This window comes from Aquarana catesbeiana, linkage group LG01, assembly GCF_042186555.1.
Source record: "Aquarana catesbeiana isolate 2022-GZ linkage group LG01, ASM4218655v1, whole genome shotgun sequence".
In the NCBI taxonomy this organism is placed as follows: Eukaryota; Metazoa; Chordata; class Amphibia; order Anura; family Ranidae; genus Aquarana; species Aquarana catesbeiana.
Genome location: NC_133324.1, coordinates 835,199,254 through 835,218,397, shown reverse-complemented (window position 1 = coordinate 835,218,397; position 19,144 = coordinate 835,199,254). Strand labels below are relative to the sequence as shown.

Below are 19,144 nucleotides of genomic sequence, written 5' to 3'. Positions count from 1 at the left end.
AGATTTTTGGAAACACCTCAGTGAATTACTACACAAATAGTATTAAAGTATAACTAAAGACAAAACTTTTTTTTAATTTTGGATAGAGTGGAGAAGGATTAGAATGCTTGTCAGTTTTTATTGCTGTCAATGCCCCCCATTAAGGAGATTCACCCTCTCTATTTGTCTTGTTTACCATTATCCTTGAAAGTAAAATAAAATCCCAAACTCAATCCAAAATTTAAAAAAAAAAAAAAAAATGGCAGTGCAGCTCTCGTTCTAAGACGACGTCATGTGAGCGGCCGGTCTTGAGCGCCCGCCCGGGCCGCGCCGTGTTGCTAGGACACGGCGCAACCTCGATCTCTGTAAAGACCCATGTCCGCGGCTCTTTAACCATGTGATCGGCTGTGTCCAATCACAGCTGGTCACATGTAAACACGGAGATGCTAGTGATCGGCGCTCCTCGCCTCGCACTGACAGAGTGTGTGGTGAGGAGAGCCAATTAGTGGCATCTCCTCGCAGGGGCAACAAAACATGTAATCAGGGCACTGATCATCAGTGCCCTGATTACATTATAGTGCCAACAGTGTCACTAATCAGTGCCCACCATTGCCAGCAATCAGTGCCCACCAGTGTCAGCAATCAATGCCCACCACTGCCCAAAAGTGCCACCAATCAGTGATGACAGTCAGTGCTGGCTATGAGTGCTGCCCATCAATGCCCATCACTGCTGTCCATCAATGCCCGTCAGTGTCGCCCATCAGTGCCACCCATCAATGCCCATCAGTACCACCTATCCGTGCCCACCAGTGCCACCTATCAGTGCCCATCAGTGCCGCCTATCAGTACTCATCAGTGCCACATATCAATGCCCATAAGTGCGGCATATTGGTGCCTCCTCATCAGTGCCACCTAATCCGTGCCCATAAGTGCCGCCTCAGCAGTGCCCATAAGTGCCATCTCATCAATGCCCATCAGTTCAGCCTATCAGTGCCCATCAGTGCCGCCTCATTAGCACACATCAGTGAAGGAGAAAAATTACTTAGTTACAAAATTTACTGCCAGAAACTAAGTAAAAAAAAAAAATTCCCAACATTTTTGGTTATTTTTTTTTCTGTAAAAAATAAAAAACCCAGCAGTGATTAAATACCACCAAAAGAAAGCTCTATTTGTGTGAAGAAAATGATAAAAATTCCATTTGGGTACAGTGTAGAATGACTGTGCAATTGTCATTCAAAGTGCGACAGCGCTGAAAGCTGAAAAATAGCCTGAGCAGGAAGGGGGTGTAAGTGCCCTGTAGGCAAGTGGTTAAACTATATGATGTAACCCAACATAGCCAATGCTCAGTTAGCACCAACTGATTAGTGATACCTATTAGGAGGCCCATTCATAAACTTCTGTTTTGTTCCATCCTTTTTTGATCTTGCCTTTTGTCTGGTGCTTTATCTAGTTAGTTAGTGACCACAGCCTGACCCCAAACATAATTACATTATTCTTTCTGATAAGACACATGTGCCTGTTTGTAACCCAGGCCTGCCTCTAACTCCATCTTCTGTCTGCTGATTCTGCCGTATACCTTCTGTTGCTGACCCTAAACTGCCTACTGATTATTATTAATATACAGGATTTCTATAGCGCCAACAGTTTACGCAGCGCTTTACGATATAAAAAAGAGACAATACAGTTATAATACAATAAAATACAAGAGAATTAAGAGGGCCCTGCTCAGAAGAGCTTACAATCTAATAGGGTGGGGCAGGTGGTACAAAAGGTTGTAACTGTGGGCAATGAGCTGATGGAAGTGATTATGCTAATCATCTTCACCTGGTATATTGGGCACTTCTGCCAATCTGCTGCGAAGGTACTCCCTGTCCCATCTCAAAGACCATCACTGTTATATAAGTATGAGAGCCTACTTTGCTAATCCATTCTTACATATATGGTTGCTTCCTTCAAATTTACAATATAACCAGAGAACGTCTGAAACTCTATATCATATTAAGTTGGCTAAGAAATGTAGTCAATATGGAGCCACACAGTTCTCACTGCTATCAGCTGTGAGCAAACGTGATCTGGTTCGAAATGCACAGCTGGTGTTATTTTTAAAGGCTCGATTCTATAATAAAATGGATGATTTTTACAGAAAAAATAATGACAGACGGCTTCTGCCTGCTCAGTCTCTGGAGCTCTGCACAGTTTCCTGCGGAACACAGACTGCCACTGCAAGCTCACCATGGTGCCGTGTTTCCACTCGGAGCACAGTTGGAAAATGTCTATCTGCTTTGACATGAACAATGAGAAGCAAATGTGTTGGGTCTATGCATATACAACATAATTAGCACAAAATATAACCCAGTAATAAAAAACTTAGAACTCAGAACTTTATTTTAGCTTCTAAATGTACAACCCACACAGTTTTCTGAACAACGTGTACTACAAGCAATGCCTTCACAGGAACAGAGGTATCTATCTGCATTACGAACTGCACCCACAGACTTGAAAAGATGATCACTCATTAACTTAAAACACCAGTCTACTATGTGGGGAATTACAAGACACTATATAATCATAAATATGTGCTCACAGCTTATAAATATAAGGGTGAGTTAGGACATTTTTACAATGCAACGCATTTTTAGAAATAGGATCTCTTGAAAACCATTAATTTTCAGATGCCCATGCATATTGCCTTTGCAGAAAAATGCAGTAAAATCCAGTACAATGCTCCTGGTGGAGACAAGCCTTTAGAAATGTTTCTGCAATATATGATTGGAATATAGTAAAAAAAAATCTGAACTCAGCTGTTATTTATTTCCTGTATTTTTATAGTGCTTTCATATCACGCAATACTTTATAGAGTATATAAAAAATATGCCATTAGTTCCTGTCCCCAGACACACACACAAACTCTAAAGCATTTTCTACAAAAAGAAGCTAGCTAACGTTCCAATATTTTTGAACTGTATGAGGAAAACCAGGACCCAGAGCTGCAAAGTAAAGCTAACCACTTAAGCCAGCCATACATGGATCGAAATGTGGCTGGTTCAGCAGGGACTGGCCAAGTTTCGATCCATGTAAGGGCAGGCTGGTTGTAAACAAGTCAATCCATCAATCGACTTGTGTACAACCAGCCTGTTGGAAATGTTTCTCTTTGATCAGTGTATTCTGATGGTGGGGAAGTGCGTTTTGGTGCAAGGTCCATTTTAATGTGTTCAAGGAGATAAGACGAGATTAAAAAGTATAAAATCCACCATTCAAAATATATATGAATTGTTAAAGTAAGACTCCAACCAAAACCTTTCTTCCTCGTTTGGATAGAAGTGGAAAAAGGTTAGATCTTCCAAATACTTGTATTTCTATCTCTGACCCTATTAGGGACATTTCCTCTTACTTCCGGTCCCTGTAAAAGTCTACTTCATATCTGGAACATATGAATTTTATGAAAATCACTTCATTTCAAAGGCACACCACAGCTGCATGATACAAAGACCATTTGTTTAATGGAAGATCTCAAGAAAAAACTTGGGATGTGCCATCAGATTTGGGCTGCAAATGATGTTTACTAATGCAAAGAGGGTAAAGGATGGGTTTGGAGTGTAAGCACAGAGATCTGGATCATTGCCTTGGCAACAAACATCTATTGTGACCTAACCAGGAAGTCTGCCAAATGTTCCTCAGGTCATCACTGAATCCCAATTTATGTAATAGAAAAGAAAGTCTTACTGAACATGTGTCAGCTTACTCACAAGGAGAATCAGGCATGGATTTGGGATAAGTGAAAAGCACAAAATGTGCCTTGATTGCAATTGTCTAGCTAAATGGAACAATTTTACTTAGCTAAAGAACCTGTAATCTGTAGTATATTGGAATCTTCTTGAAGCAGCATATGGTCATGATTGCTGAAGCCATGCATAATTAACATTGCTATTCATTTTCAGTGTTTCATTATTGTTAGGTGAAGCAGAAACACTAGAATCAGAGGGTCATGGTGGCCACTGGGGAGGTGTAGAGGATACAAACCGGGAATCCAGGTAAACTGCTGACCTATATCTCAGAAGGTCCCATTTCTCCAGCAGTGTCTGGAAATAATGAGTTTTATTTTTACAGTGTTTCCTATGACCTTGGACAGAGATCCATTTATATCACTGTTTTTTCTTACTTTGGTTAACCATCACAGATATATTCATTGTGTATCATTGTAATACTGTCTCCTACTACTATTGCTTTTACTATGGTTTATTGTTATAATTATTTAGTATAGTGCCAATAAATTGAGTGTTTAAGCTGAACTCAAGGCATATATGAAATACACAAGAACCATGTGCAAATACACTGCAACAGAGCAGGTAAGTATATAATGTTTGTTATTTTTAGAGAAAAAAAATTAGACTTTACAATGACTTTAAATGGCTTTACAAAGCACCAGCATCTGACCTAACAAGCATTCTCTCCTTAATCAGAAAGGAAAATAGGGCATCGGCAATCATATTTAATATGGCAGCAAGAAGGGGGAGTAATTGGAGTTCCCATGGCCTCATAGCACCATTTTGATGGACAACACCTGGATAAAAATGAAAATATGGAGCAGGTAGACTGTGCTCCTATAAGCTTAATTTTCAGTTTTCAGTTTACCTTTTAAACTTTTGCCTGGATAACCTAAACACATCTCTAAATATAGGTATAAATTATATAAAAATAAGAAAATAATTTACACTTTAAATTAAAATCAGATGTTTATCCATGTATTTCAAGTAATTTTAGGAATACATTTAAAAAAAGAAAAATGCCATTACTACAGAAGCAGCTCAGGCCAAGAGACAGAAAAGACATACACAAGGGATTGTGACTGAATGGAACGGGTTAAACTAACTCCCAGCAATGAAAACACTGTCTGACCTACTTTTATTCTGAGCTACAATCTCCCCACATAGGGTTGAGACTAGACACTTCAACCTAAGAAAGTCAATTAAAATATAAATAAGTAATATGGCTCAAACATATATTTTAAATATTCATTTGGCGGATACATATTTAGTTGCCATTGGGCATTTTGTGCACTTTAATTTATTTATTTTAGAACTTAATATTAAAAAGTGCTATAATCTAAAAAAAATAGAATAAATCATTTTATGTTACCTGTAGCGCCTTGTCAGAATGTCTTCTTTATGGATATTTTACAGTGTTTGTAGGGGAGGTTTCTAAACATGTAAACTGCTGACAGTTCTGAAGCTTTAACAAATTAGTTTGCTCATGCTATCAGACACTACTCCTACTTTCACAGCAACATTTCCATAGGAATTATTCAATCTATATCTTTCATTAGATGATTTTAAATTAAGTTTTAAGAATCCCAATTTTTTTCTTTATCCTCCCTTCCAAAAAAAAAAATCACATCTGCAAAATGTCAGTAGCTGTGTGACCTCCTGCGTATATGCACATATTAGCAGACTGTAGAATAGAAAACACTGATATCAGAACCCATGCATAGGGATTGTGAAAGCATGAGCCCCTTACCTGTATAACATATTAAGAGCACATTCAGACCTTTTTGTCCCGATGCATTGTGTTAACACACGTCCATTCAAACCAGTGCAGTGCGTTACGTTAACGCTCAGATTACCATAATGCGTGTTAACATGTTGTGGTGACATTAATTTGTCAGTGTATAGTATATAGGTCACTCAGTGGGGATTTCCTTTTCTCAGCAAAAGTGGGGTAAAACTTTCTTTTCAATATTTTTTATTTTATCAATGTTGTGGATATGTAACTGAGTTGAAAGTAGGAAACAACTGCTGTACATCTGGATATATAAAATAGATAAGCACAACATGATGGTAATAATAGTATCCTGGCTGTTGGTCTGTTTTATATATTTGGGTGGTATAGGCGATCTTGTCATACATGTGGGATTGCTGGTGTTATTAGTGAACTTCTGCAGAGAAGATGTGTGAGCAACAGCAGAGGTAAGTTTGTTTTGGACAGCCAAAGGCTCCATAGTATGTGTTGGAACTTGATGTGGGTCAAAGAGTAATATGAGTAGCAGGGGAAGGTAGGGGGTAGGGAAAGAGGATTGGAGGAAGAGGGGTGATAGCCGAAGATTGTGGCACAGTGTGTTCTGTTATATCAGTTGGATTTTAAAGGCCAAGTAAACGTTGATTGTAGTCTTATGGAATAGAATTTTCCACCCATGGTAACCATTTTTTTTAAAGTTGACAAGGGTGTTGCTCGGTAATTTTATAATTTAGGAGAGGCCAGAATACCCTAGCCCTAACTTTTTGAGGATTTAGGGTAGATGAATGCTACAAATGGTGTGGAGGTACCCTGGCACCATAGCATTTAGCCTGTGCCTGATCAACAGGTTAGTCTGTCTATTCATATTCTGGATTCAGGACTGTCTGACTTCTGTCTGTTCATGCCCTAAATTACTCCCAGAATTATTTGGACTGCAATTGCAGCTAGCTTGTCCATGCTTATCCTGTTTATCGGCCTGTTATCTCTGTTATTATCAGCCATGGTTCTTTCAATCTGTCTGGAACTTGGAGTCTGATAGGATCAGTTTGTACTGATCTGTACTGAACTGAATAAGAAAGACACAAGCAAACCACTCAGAAATACACTCACGTGCGCCCAGTTGTATAAAAGCATATAAGTATGCAGATTGCAGTCAGCCGCTGTGGATGAGACTTTTTCAAAAGACCGCTGCAGTTCAACTCCGAGTGTCAAACTGCAGTGAACGTCCTAGGCTCCTCCCACGCGTTGCGTCACCGTCACGTGACTTTCTCAAGGCTAGCCAGTTCACTGCGCAATGATGCATTTCCCTGCTTGTTTTTCATAAAATCGCCGGTGTTGAGAAACCAGATGACCAACATGAATGTGGCTGAAGCAGGATGTTAAAATAAGTCAGGAACAACGATCTAACACTCTAATTAATGAATTCAGCTTATTAAGGAATGATCTGCTGGGACTATTTCATTTTGATTCCGGATTAATATATCTTCACTGAAAACTCTCTCCCTATAATTGTACATATTGGCAATATACACCAGAGTGGTTTTCATAATTTTGTTCACAAAATATTTTTAGCATTGTGTTTTTTTTCAGTGTGATTTTCACAAAATAATTTGTTCACATTTTAATTTAGTTTATGGTGTTTTTTTTGTGTGGATTACAGCGCCAGGTTTTTTGCTACACCTCACACTTGCTAGTTTTGGTTATATATTCACATATGTGCCTTATTCCTCAGAGTGGCATAGTTTATGTGTTTTTTATTTTGTTTTATGGGTTTTTTCACAGGAGTATTTAGCACTGGAGCGGATTAGTGTGTATGCATTAGCACCAGGACCATTCACTAATGATTTTATTACAGGCTCTGCACATGATTACTGCACATTTTGCACATTAATTTATGCGGACTGATCATATACTAGAGCGCATCAATTTTAAATGTTTTTTCTATGCTTGATGGGATTCTGATTACCTTTCATTGATAGCAGCTTTAATTTTATTGATGAGTCAACCTTTATTGGGATTTTACTTTATAGTATTTTTTCCACTTATTTATTTATTTATATCCATCTCAGCGCTTGGTTTTTTTACTTACCTTCTGGCTCCAGACCTTGCTTGCTGTTCTACTATGCTGTTCTCTGGCTCCCTGACATTTTGGCTTATCTGACTATCTGTTCCGATTCCTGAACTCTGGCTATGTTTTGACTACGTTTACTCTGTTTACCTTTTTTTTTTTATTATTAAACAAGTGTGATTTAACTGTACTTCTGTCTCAGTCTGATTTATGGTTTCTGACACAATTCCAGCGTTCCTGAGAAAAGGTGGGTGTAAACAGCTCAAAATTTTTAAGCAGGGATCCCAATTCAAGCGTTCCTTGATAGAACCCCTTATGACCTCTCTAGGTGATGAGAGTGAACAGCTTTGGCTGTCGAAGGTACTTGTTATTAAGAATGGAGATTTTCCAACTTGTTGCAAAATCTCTGTGATTGGGACAGGAGCTTTCACTTTTTGGTGGGAAGAAGTAATAAAGGCACAAACTGCCAGCCATGCACAGCATCAGTTGAGTAATATGAGAAGTCCCAGGGCTCATTTGAGGACAGGCAGATATCTCCACGCTAGAAATTCTTAGGGGGATCTCTGTCTATCTTTGGGCAGCCTAAGTTTTTAGAAAACATAGTTCTGTCCAAAAAAACATGCTAGCTACTTCTTGGTCTACTTGATTCTGGTTCACTTTCTTCTGAAGCTCAGCATACTAGCTCATTAAAAGTCAAAATTTTGTAATATAACCAAGGACGGGTTTTGTGAATGGCTTTACATTTTCACCAACACTATTCTATGCAAACTTGACTTTCTTCTACTAGAGGCGATAGAGTAATTTGCTAAATGATTTGCTTGGGAGGAAAAATGGTAAATAAAAGAAAGACACTAACAGTAACAGCAACATAACAAAGAGGTATGTAAGCACAGGCTACAAAACCACAGGCTGCTTAATTTCAGCTTTTATGTAGCCTATAAAAAGGAAATTAGCTGTGGAGGTCATGCGAAGATCATATAATATCTATTGGAATCATCTCTGACTAGCCAAAGAAGCCTCATCTGTAGGTAAGCCAGGAGACACGTGACAAAATTAAACTTTCATCAGCAGTTCCCTGTGTGTCATCAATTTTTCATTATGGCATGCCTTAGAAAATCATTTTATCTGATGCTCCTAAGGAAGCTTTTATCTTCAAAATCCTGACCAATTGCACAGGGACAAGCTAAACTGCCACTAAAAGGGTTCTAATTCGCATTACCCTTATCAGCGTAAATTAATTATATCACCTGCAAATTACATGCTTACAAAAGCTAAGATGCATATCTGTGTTTCACTTAATTACAGATTGCAAAGTTAGAAAACTCTGTGATACTGTTTATTATTTCCTCAAAGTGTCAAGTCTTTGGGGAGAGACCAACTGGCTGATAAAAGTAAAAGCCTTGGCACCAATCTAAATCCGTAGCTCTGTGTTCAAACCCTGGTATCTACATTTAAAGTCTTAACTAATAAACATAAAAAAGAAGCTAATAAGTACCATAACATTATTTTCTAAAACCAGATAACATGATCTGGCTGTGCTGCTTCCTAATTCAAAAGATGCATGCTAAGAGAAAGGATCCAATGCAGAGCCTACTGTGGGTAACATGATGCAAACCTTTGAATCTGGGAGGAGATTTGATCTGAAAAGTACTCATTAATTAGAGAGCTACTATGCTGTAATTCATCTGTTGTGGGTGGGGGGAGAGGTGGAGATACGCACACTCAAGGATAAACTGGAATCAGAATCAGAAGTGGTAAAATCACCAGGTGCAGAGCTTTCTCTACCAAGTGTGACAGATATACAAAGCCTGCAAGTGATTCAAATTGCCAGCATCTCCCAAAGGCAATATCCTTCCAGTGTTTATGACATGTTCTAGTTTAACTAAATACAGATTTTATTTTCTTTGTTCATCTGATTTGTAGCTTTTTTGCAGTGAAGAGAGGACTTTCCATATATACTGTATGTAAGTTCCTAGGCCACGTGCACACTGGGCATTTAACCCCACTACATGGGGCTTTGATGTTTAACTGAGGGCGGATGGCACAGGTTACCCATCCCACCTACTGCTGGCAGCCTATCAAACACTATGAGAGACTGTTAGCTGCTGCGGCTGAACGGGGCTGAACAGTGCACTCAGTGGTACTTATGGTTAGGTCGGTAGGAAGTTAACGCTTTTCAGCCACCACTCACAAGTTCACCTAAATTTTGATGAACCAGCTGAAATCAACCAGCTGGTTATCTAGAGTTTATGTGAACTTACTGTATGTGTGGTGGACTCCTGTTATGATTAAGCGCAGATTGCGTGAAATGTGTTACCTGCTGTTCCCTGTCTTCTTGGAGCTGTGATGTTGCTTTGATATGTTATATTCTGAAGAAAGTTTGTAAAGTTTTTGACTTCACCAGAGTGGTGTCAACCTTCTTGCTTTCTCTGGACTATTTGTGAAGCAGCTGGCACCCGAGTGCATAGTGGAGAGATTGACATGTACTGGACCGGCCTGGAGCGGTATACAACCAATTTTTCTCTATTAGGTCAGTAGGTGTCCAGGGACGAATGCCTGGAAAACAGACTGCTTGTGTTCTGGACAATCATCCCTGTGTGCATACTGCCTTAGACATTTGTACCACACTCATTTTCTCCTTCTTTAACTGCATTTAGTTGTGTTTTGGTGCATTTAGAGTGTCTAATTAGATCCTGGAAGTTTGACAATGTGAGTGTGAATGAGGCCTAGGTACAAAGCTTGAGCTGGCTTTAAATATTTGTGAAAAAAAAATGTATTGTATGAAACGTTTTTCAAAAAGAATGAAAATAGTACTGCTCGAATGCCCCCCAAACATGATCAGCATGTAAATAGACTGGTGCAAGACATACAGAATCGGCTTGTCAGGCTCTAGTGGACATCAACGAAATGGTGGCTGTCCTCACACAGACACTGACTTTCTGTTGCATAAAATGTGAATAAGATGGGTAAAAGAGGCCTCCACAATAAGCCCTGAAAATACCAAAATGTATCTGAGGAGTTCTCTACAAGTGGAGAACAGGAGCTGAAGCCATCTTTTACCCATCTCTTTCATATTTATGTATCATTTTGTTGAGGTTTTTCAAAAATACTTATACATCCTAATAATTATATCTGTATTTGTAAAATTCCAGCTTCTGAAAATACATCATACCCAGTTTTAATGCAGTTTATTGCATGGTAACTAGTTAGCTAGATATTCAGAACAAGAAGTTCTGTTCATCAGCTCCTGACAAGCACATAGCCATTCTGACATTGTCTTCTATGACATACTTCATCTTGCAAAATCCATTGTCATCATTGTGCCATATTCCATTTGTTCCATCCCAATATGTTCCGTACAGTCACATCCCTGTATCATTTTTATTCTTAGTCTTGCACTGACAAACATCTCAGTGCACAGAAAATACATCACACACAATGAAGTATGAATGCAATGGATGTGAAATCTAAAGCTTCCCTGCAAACATTTATCTGAGAGAATGCAGAAGCTGGAGTTGCTTTAATTCAGTGTCACACATCTTGACAGACTGCAACAATTACATTGTTTTCTACAAAGTTGTTTTCAAGGTCCAGGAGTGTGAACTCATGATTTTTAATGTGTTAACTACATGGTATTTTAATGGTTCTTCCTTGAATATATTGCCTTGAAAGAAATAAGTAAACCATTTTCTACACTGTGTGGAGAGGAGAACATAACCAAAAGACAGAGGAGTCAAAAGGTGCCCATTCAGGGTAAAAAATTAGTGCAGTTTAATATTAAAATCCAGGGCTGCAATAAAATCAATGCAACCTTCAAATAAGTCAATTGGACCCTGCACTTCCAATAACCATAACTTTTGCATATGGTATCAAGATTGTACAATGCTCTTTAAGCACATTCTGTACAATGGCTCTTTATCTATAACATCTTACTTGGCATCCTACATAGGGATTCAGCTCTGGTCAGGGTCAGCGCTAGTATGGCCAAGGGTTGCTATGAACCATTCTTGCACTGACCCCTCCCCATAGTCTCCATCCACACACCTGCTTTTCCTAGATAACAGGGGTGCTAGAGCTGGTGTATATACCACTCTCAGTAGTGTAGTGATGGATTTGGTTTTTCTGATATACTGTATCTGTATGTCACTTTGTGTGTACTATATTTTAGCATTAAACTGCAATTGTATCTTAACCACGAAAAAACTACACAAGTCACCTAAAATATCTTCTTTCTGTCCACAATTTTTCCTCTTCCATGTGCCTTCTGTTCTTCCCCCTTGCTCCCCTTCTCTAGTTTTCTATGTGTCACATAAACCTCCATGACCCTTCCAGGGTACTCTAGTTGTTATACCCCCTCACCTGGGTTTTTCTAATGGTAAAGGCACCTGGCGTCCCCCAGAGTAGAGGGTTACAAGGGTTGGCGATGTCATCTAACGTCACAGTGCATTTATCTCACTATATTGTTTAATTGGTGGTGGCATTTACGGGGAGTTCCGCCCCCACTACTTATTTTCTAAAAAATCTGTATGACTGCTGTTTTTTCAGTTTATGGAAAATGTATCTCAGTGGTGTCTATAGTCTCTGCAATGTACATCTCATTTTATGTCTGATGTTGATATTAAGCACTGAATAAAAAAAGAATTAAAAAAATGACACCCGTCAACCAATTTTCATTAAACCAAACCAGAAGTCCTCCAACAATTACAATAAAAATTCAAGTCCACCTACAATATACGTCTCTATTCAAATGAACAATGTGAGCTGAATCAACCCTTGTCATAGTAATGTCTTCAACAGAAAGATGCCCCTTCTGAGTTTTCATTGTAACCATTGTTTCCATTGTAACCACTGCAAAACATGAGAGTGAGTAGCGCTTTACCAGTTGCAATCATTGCAATCTAGAACTAGGTAAAAATGCAGTGAAGTTCACTTGTAGTAAATGTAACAGGTATGGAGAGTTTGTGCACCAAAATCTTGAAAAATACAAGAAGTCAATGGCGACCGTTTTGGTTTTCAGTTAACTGAACCTTCAAAATAAACAAAGCATGGCTATTTCAGCCAATGCATTATTTCAACCTTATCAAGCTAGGGCAATTCATTAAAGGAAATGATGAAGCCAGGTGCTATTATACAACATGAAAGGAAAGCACTCAGAAACATAATGAAAGAACAGGGACAGCAAGTGGTAAATCAAAGATTTGCATTGCTTCTGACAGAGATGATGTAAGGTATTCCACAGACAGCACCATAGCTACTATCAAAGGAACTTTATTCACAATGACAGCATGAGAGTAGATAAAAGCAGTGGCCTTTGGGGACCAACACGGTAAGTCCTAAAAAAATGAATGATAGGCACAGCAGTTTCTTTACTTGTAAATGATTTCTAGTTAATGTGCATTGCAAAACAGGCTCACTCCCTGAAAGATCATACAGAATACAGGTGAAGATAGAACAAATAACCGCAACCAGCGTTTGTCAGTTAATGGCAACAAGCTTTATTGTTCAAAGACAAGCTTCAGATCCTCCCTTTCCATAAAGCAGTTTGCAGTTTTTACAGCTACTTTTCTGTTTCAGTAAAACATATAGTGCTAAATGGCTTTCCCAGTTTGAAAAAGCATATCTGAATACTAATTATGTAATAATGCTCTCCATTAGGGGTTTTAAATCTTGGGTTACCACGCAACCTGTACAGGGCTCTTTGCCCTCAGCAGCTAAATGGAGCATCAGGGAAGCGAAACAAAAGGTAACCAGAAAAAACCCATGCTTTGCTGTGTATGGGCAAAACACAGGTTCCCTTTGAGGGTGCCATAATGGCTGCTGGATACCAGTTGTAAAGGGAGCTATTACTGGGTGGAACTAATAAAGGTTGCCAAGTACCCAAGATGTATTTATGATGTTATCCTGATTTATAGATACAACCTTAGTTCTTGTAGCCTCTTGGATAATGGACAGCCCTGACACTCATATGAAGAAAGCTTTATTATATTTTTCTGTAGCCGGACAACCCTGTGCATTTTTTACCCTCTGGAGCCCAGCAGTGGGTGATGCCCTAATGGCTCACCTATATCCTTTACCATGGGGTTTTAAGGGTTCTGCTCTTCACGTAGCCCTCACTGGCTCTTTCGCCTATAAAAGCCCCACAATGCAACCTGGCTTATCTGACCCTGCACCAGCAGCTAGGGACTCACATCCTCCAGGGAAAGTTCCCTTTGGTCGGTCGGGTATTACCATAATGTCCAGGCAGGTGCATATTCTTTATGATGCTTTACTGAATGATTCAACAATCAGAGTTCTGTTATTTTGGTCACTCTGCATATGGAAGCACAGTGAAACATAACGCAAACGCGGTTACAAGGCAGTCCATAAAGTAACGGAATTTACTGAGCGAGACCTGTGTCCAGTCATCCTCAAGCATGGGGCATGCCATAATCTTGGCATAGATGCTTAAACCCTAATGCAGGGGTGCCCAACCAGTGGCCCACGGAGCCCTCTGATGTGGCCCGTGACCTCCTGCTTTGGAATGGCTGGTTGGTGAGCCCAGATCGCAGGTCGCCAATCCACTATTCCAGAGCATCAGTGTTATGAATGAAGCTGTCGGTAGAGGAAGCAAGTGGCCGCGGAGCAGAGCCGCATAAGCCGATGCTTCCTGTTTAGTGCCGGGTGTACTGCGCTGCACCCTCAGAGTGGGTAAACCGCAGCGCATCAGTGTGAAAGCAGCCTTAGGCCCCTTTCACACCACCTGTCTGACCCAATCAGACCCTCAATTCACCTCTATGGAGTGGCAGATATAAGCTGACTTGAAGGCATATAGAGTAGAGCGGGCTGTGTCCATGTCTGGCTCCGCTCATTGTGACCCGTGGCCAGTTACCAAGTCGCTTAAGTGGCCCTTGCTCTTCAAAAGGTTGTGTACTCCTCCTGCTCTAATGTATACACGTACAACACATCAACCAAGCATTGAAAATGTCTTACTTGCAAGTCCACTCACCTTCCATTATCTCGGCCCACTCCCCATACTCGGATGCTTACAATTGGCTGTGAATGTAGAAGTGAGCGGTCCATGGGGTCTACTAGATTTAGCATGTCATTCTCCAAAATAAGATACATATCTTTTCCCTGCAATGAGACATAAAGGTAAAGAGAGAGCAAGAGGTAGCTGTTATTATACTTTGGCAGAACAAGTAGCCATGTACTATCTACTTATAATAGAGTAATATACAGTGGGGACGGAAAGTATTCAGACCCCCTTACATTTTTCACTCTTTGTTATATTGCAGCCATTTGCTAAAATCATTTAAGTTCATTTTTTTTGCTCATTAATGTACACACAGCACCCTGTATTGACAGAAAAACACAGAATTGTTGATATTTTTGCAGGTTTATTAAAAAAGAACTGAAATATCACATGGTCCTAAGTATTCAGACCCTTTGCTTAGTATTTAGTAGAAGCACCCTTTTGATCTAATACAGCCATGAGTCTTTTTGGGAAAGATGCAACAAGTTTTTCACACCTGGATTTGGGGATCCTCTGCCATTCCTCCTTGCAGATCCTCTCCAGTTCTGTCAGGTTGGATGGTAAATGTTGGTGGACAGCCATTTTTAGGTCTCTCCAGAGATGCTCAATTGGGTTTAAGTCAGGGCTCTGGCTGGGCAATTTAAGAACAGTCACAGAGTTGTTGTGAAGCCACTCCTTCGTTATTTTAGCTGTGTGCTTAGGGTCATTGTCTTGTTGGAAGGTAAACCTTTGGCCCAGTCTGAGGTCCTGAGCACTCTGGAGAAGGTTTTCATCCAGGATATCCCTGTACTTGGCCGCATTCATATTTCCCTCGATTGCAACCAGTGGTCCTGTCCCTGCAGCTGAAAAACACCCCCACAGCATGATGCTGCCACCACCATGCTTCACTGTTGGGACTGTATTGGATAGGTGATGAGCAGTGCCTGGTTTTCTCCACACATATCGCTTAGAATTAAAGCCAAAAAGTTCTATCTTGGTCTCATCAGACCAGAGAATCTTATTTCTCACCATCTTGGAGTCCTTCAGGTGTTTTTTAGCAAACTCCATACGGGCTTTCATGTGTCTTGCACTGAGGAGAGGCTTCCGTCGGGCCACTCTGCCATAAAGCCATGACTGGTGGAGGGCTGCAGTGATGGTTGACTTTCTACAACTTTCTCCCATCTCCCGACTGCATCTCTGGAGCTCAGCCACAGTGATCTTTTTGGTTCTTCTTTACCTCTCTCCCCCAATAGCTCAGTTTGGCCAGACAGCCAGCTCTAGGCAGGGTTCTGGTCGTCCCAAACGTCTTCCATTTAAGGATTATGGAGGCCGCTGTGCTCTTAGGAACCTCAAGTGCAGCAGAAATTTTTTTGTAACCTTGGCCATATCTGTGCCTTGCCACAATTCTATTTCTGAGCTCTTGAGGCAGTTCCTTTGACCTCATGATTCTCATTTGCTCTGACATGCACTGTGAGCTGTAAGGTCTTATATAGACAGGTGTGTGGCTTTCCTAATCAAGTCCAATCAGTATAATCAAACACAGCTGGACTCAAATGAAGGTGTAGAACCATCTCAAGGATGATCAGAAGAAATGGACAGTACCTGAATTAAATATATGAGTGTCACAGCAAAGGGTCTGAATACTTAGGACCATGTGATATTTCAGTTTTTCTTTTTTAATAAATCTGCAAAAATGTCAACAATTCTGTGTTTTTCTGTCAATATGGGGTGCTGTGTGTACATTAATGAGGAAAAAAATGAAAAATTATTTTAGCAAATGGCTGCAATATAACAAAGAGTAAGGGGGTCTGAATACTTTCCGTCCCCACTGTATATGTTACATAGTAGCCATCACTGACTGAGTGGTCAGCTGTGGGGGATTTCCAGATATCTAGCACTTTCATTTCCAATAATAAGTGAAAACTAATATTGCACTGACTATTGCAAGATTTGCAAGATTTTAGATGGCTAGGATTACACTACAAAATCAGTGAAATTCTACAGATACATGCAGCAAAACCTATAGCAATCAATAACTGCACATAAATATAAACATGCCGAGAATACACATAATGAAAAAAATATCACAATTTTTGAATAAAGTATTCACCTACATCTTCCTTTAGTCTTATAATGCAGCATCATCTGTATACATTGGATCTAGGTTAGTAATGATTCTATTTCTAATCAACAAGGAGCACAAAGGTGGACGGACATTTAAGAATGTAGTAATTTCCACAGTACTATATTTTAGGTACATTTTGTAAGATTTTGATTTGTGGCATTGCACTTATTGATTTGATATAACTGTGATGTGTTAATGTGGAAAGCTCAAAGTGTGAGTAAACTACCTGGACAAAAATGAGATAGGGGAGCAGCGCAGAAGTGTGTACAATTTATCTAATGCTAAGTCTAGGTTTATGGGGGTATTTGCCTATACACTGTCAGAGAGAACAGTTAACGTGGATGTAAACCTGATTCATGAAATTTGACCTAAGTACATATATCTGTAGTGTTTTCTTATCTCTCTCCAAAGCACTGAGCCCCGTGTCTTTCTGCTGTTTCGTTGCTCTGTTATCAGAATGATAACTTCTGACAAGTTCTCTGTCAACCGAGATAAAACCAGCCTGAAATTTGTGTCAAGGGAGGTTGCTATAAATTGATTAGCAGTGAGCTTGCTTTGTCACAGCACAGCTCTGCAAGTCTCTGCCTATGTGGAGTAGGGGTGTGTGCCTTTGCTCCAATCAGCTGTCTTGGCTGTATGCCAAGAATCCACTCCTGGTGCTGAACAGGAAGAGAAAATCTCTAACACGATGTGCACTTTCTAAAGAATATATAAAGCTGAAGACAGCAGATATATATGTAAAATTTATGTAGGGAGATTTGTTTCATCTCTGTGTATCATCTGAGGCTGTTCACTTCACTGAGTATATGTGAGGGCTTACATCCACTTCAAGGCACATACACACTATAAGAAAATCAGGCAAACATTTTTGTCCGAGGAACTTTCGTATGATTTTCTGATAGTGTGTACCCAACTTTCGACAGCTGATTCCGACCTCCTGAATGAAAATTTCCAAAGCTCCAAAATATTTCTCATATGGGAACAGAATGAACAATTTTCGCTTAATGTGTTCAGTTTTCGTATGATTTTTGTATGAGAGAAATGAAAGACTGCGCATGATCAGAAACAATAAACAACAAAAGAAAAGCCCTTGTCATACGAGAATTTTCGTACATTATTTCCTTCCTCGGTTCTGACTTGCTGTAAAACAACGAGGAAAATGGGACAATCGTTCACCTCATTTTCTTATAGTGTGTACCCCCACATTAGTAAACCTCCTAATATATGATCATTTAACAGAACTGTGCTCATAGTTACAAAAAAACACTTTTATTGGAACAAGACCAGGCAAATCATTCAGCATCCGCTAAGTGGTTCAGCAGTTGTGCACTGCAGAAAGCCATCACATGTCAAAAATGAAATTAGGACAAATTACAATGTCTTGCATTGCCAGCTGTGGATAACAAGACTTACAGAATTTCACCATTTTCATATTCTGTTTATATGGAAAACTGGAGTGGTTAATCTGAGCAAAATTCACATTTCATGTAACTCACTAGGTAAATTTTAGCATTACAAAATCATTTTTAACCAAAATAAAAAAACTAGCAATGTGAGACCACCAGTATATTAAGATTGCAGAATACAAGCTCCATCATATGACCTAAAGGCAGAGTGTTGATGGCTTCTCCCGTGTACATTTAGGCTACTTTCACACTGTAGCCGATCCACGTTATTGGTAAAGCGCCGCTAGTTTTAGCGGCACTTTACCGTCATCTTAGCGGTTTTGGGCCACTAGCGAGGCACTTTTAACCCCCGCTAGCAGCTGAAGAACTGGTTAAAAGCGCCTGTGTTGCGGCGCTGCCGAAAGCACTTTGGAGGCGCTTTGGTAGCGCTGACTATTTATTTCAAAGGGCAGGGTGTTTTGGGAGCGGAGGGGGAAGAAAACACTGGATGGAGAAGACCGGAAGAAGAAGACACGTTGGAGCTACGGCAGGGGACATTCTTCATTTTTAATAAAGGACTTGTCAAAAAAAATTCATCAACATGGGGAGAATGTGCTGTGGGGCGCGGGCAGCACGTCAATCATTCCCCGCAGTGACAGAACGGGGATCTGCCATAGTAAACAAGGCAGATCTCCATTCTGTCAGGGAATGACACAGTAATGGCAGCCACGCTCATTTGTCAAGTTGACTGGCAGGACCATAGGCATCATTATAAAGTGTATAAAAGTGAAGGGGGAGGGGCTAATATAAATGATACCACAGCACTTAGAGATGGTATTATCAATAACATGGAAGGTTCATTCCTTCGTAAGGATTTTTACCATATACCGTATTTTTACCACCTTCCCAAGATACATTAGAATTTACAAACCCCTCCAGGCAGACCAATTGTGGCTGCGATGTTCAATGATAATACGGGCTTTAGTCTATATATTGATCAGTATCTTCAGCCCATAGTACACCAATTACAGTCATACATTAGGGATGGTACACATCTGTTAGAACTATTGACCCCATACAGGTGG

At 39.9% G+C, this 19,144-nt stretch overlaps 1 protein-coding gene across 9 annotated transcripts in view; it reads right to left on the bottom strand.

Moving 5' to 3' along the window:
* Positions 1-19,144, bottom strand: part of APBB2 (amyloid beta precursor protein binding family B member 2) — a 488,394-nt gene that overhangs the window by 131,810 nt on the left and 337,440 nt on the right. For all 9 annotated transcript variants that reach the window (XM_073608526.1, XM_073608531.1, XM_073608532.1 and 6 more), the window contains one exon: positions 14,544-14,671. In XM_073608526.1, coding sequence (XP_073464627.1) covers positions 14,544-14,671 — 128 coding nt within the window. The remainder of the gene's footprint in view (positions 1-14,543; positions 14,672-19,144) is intronic.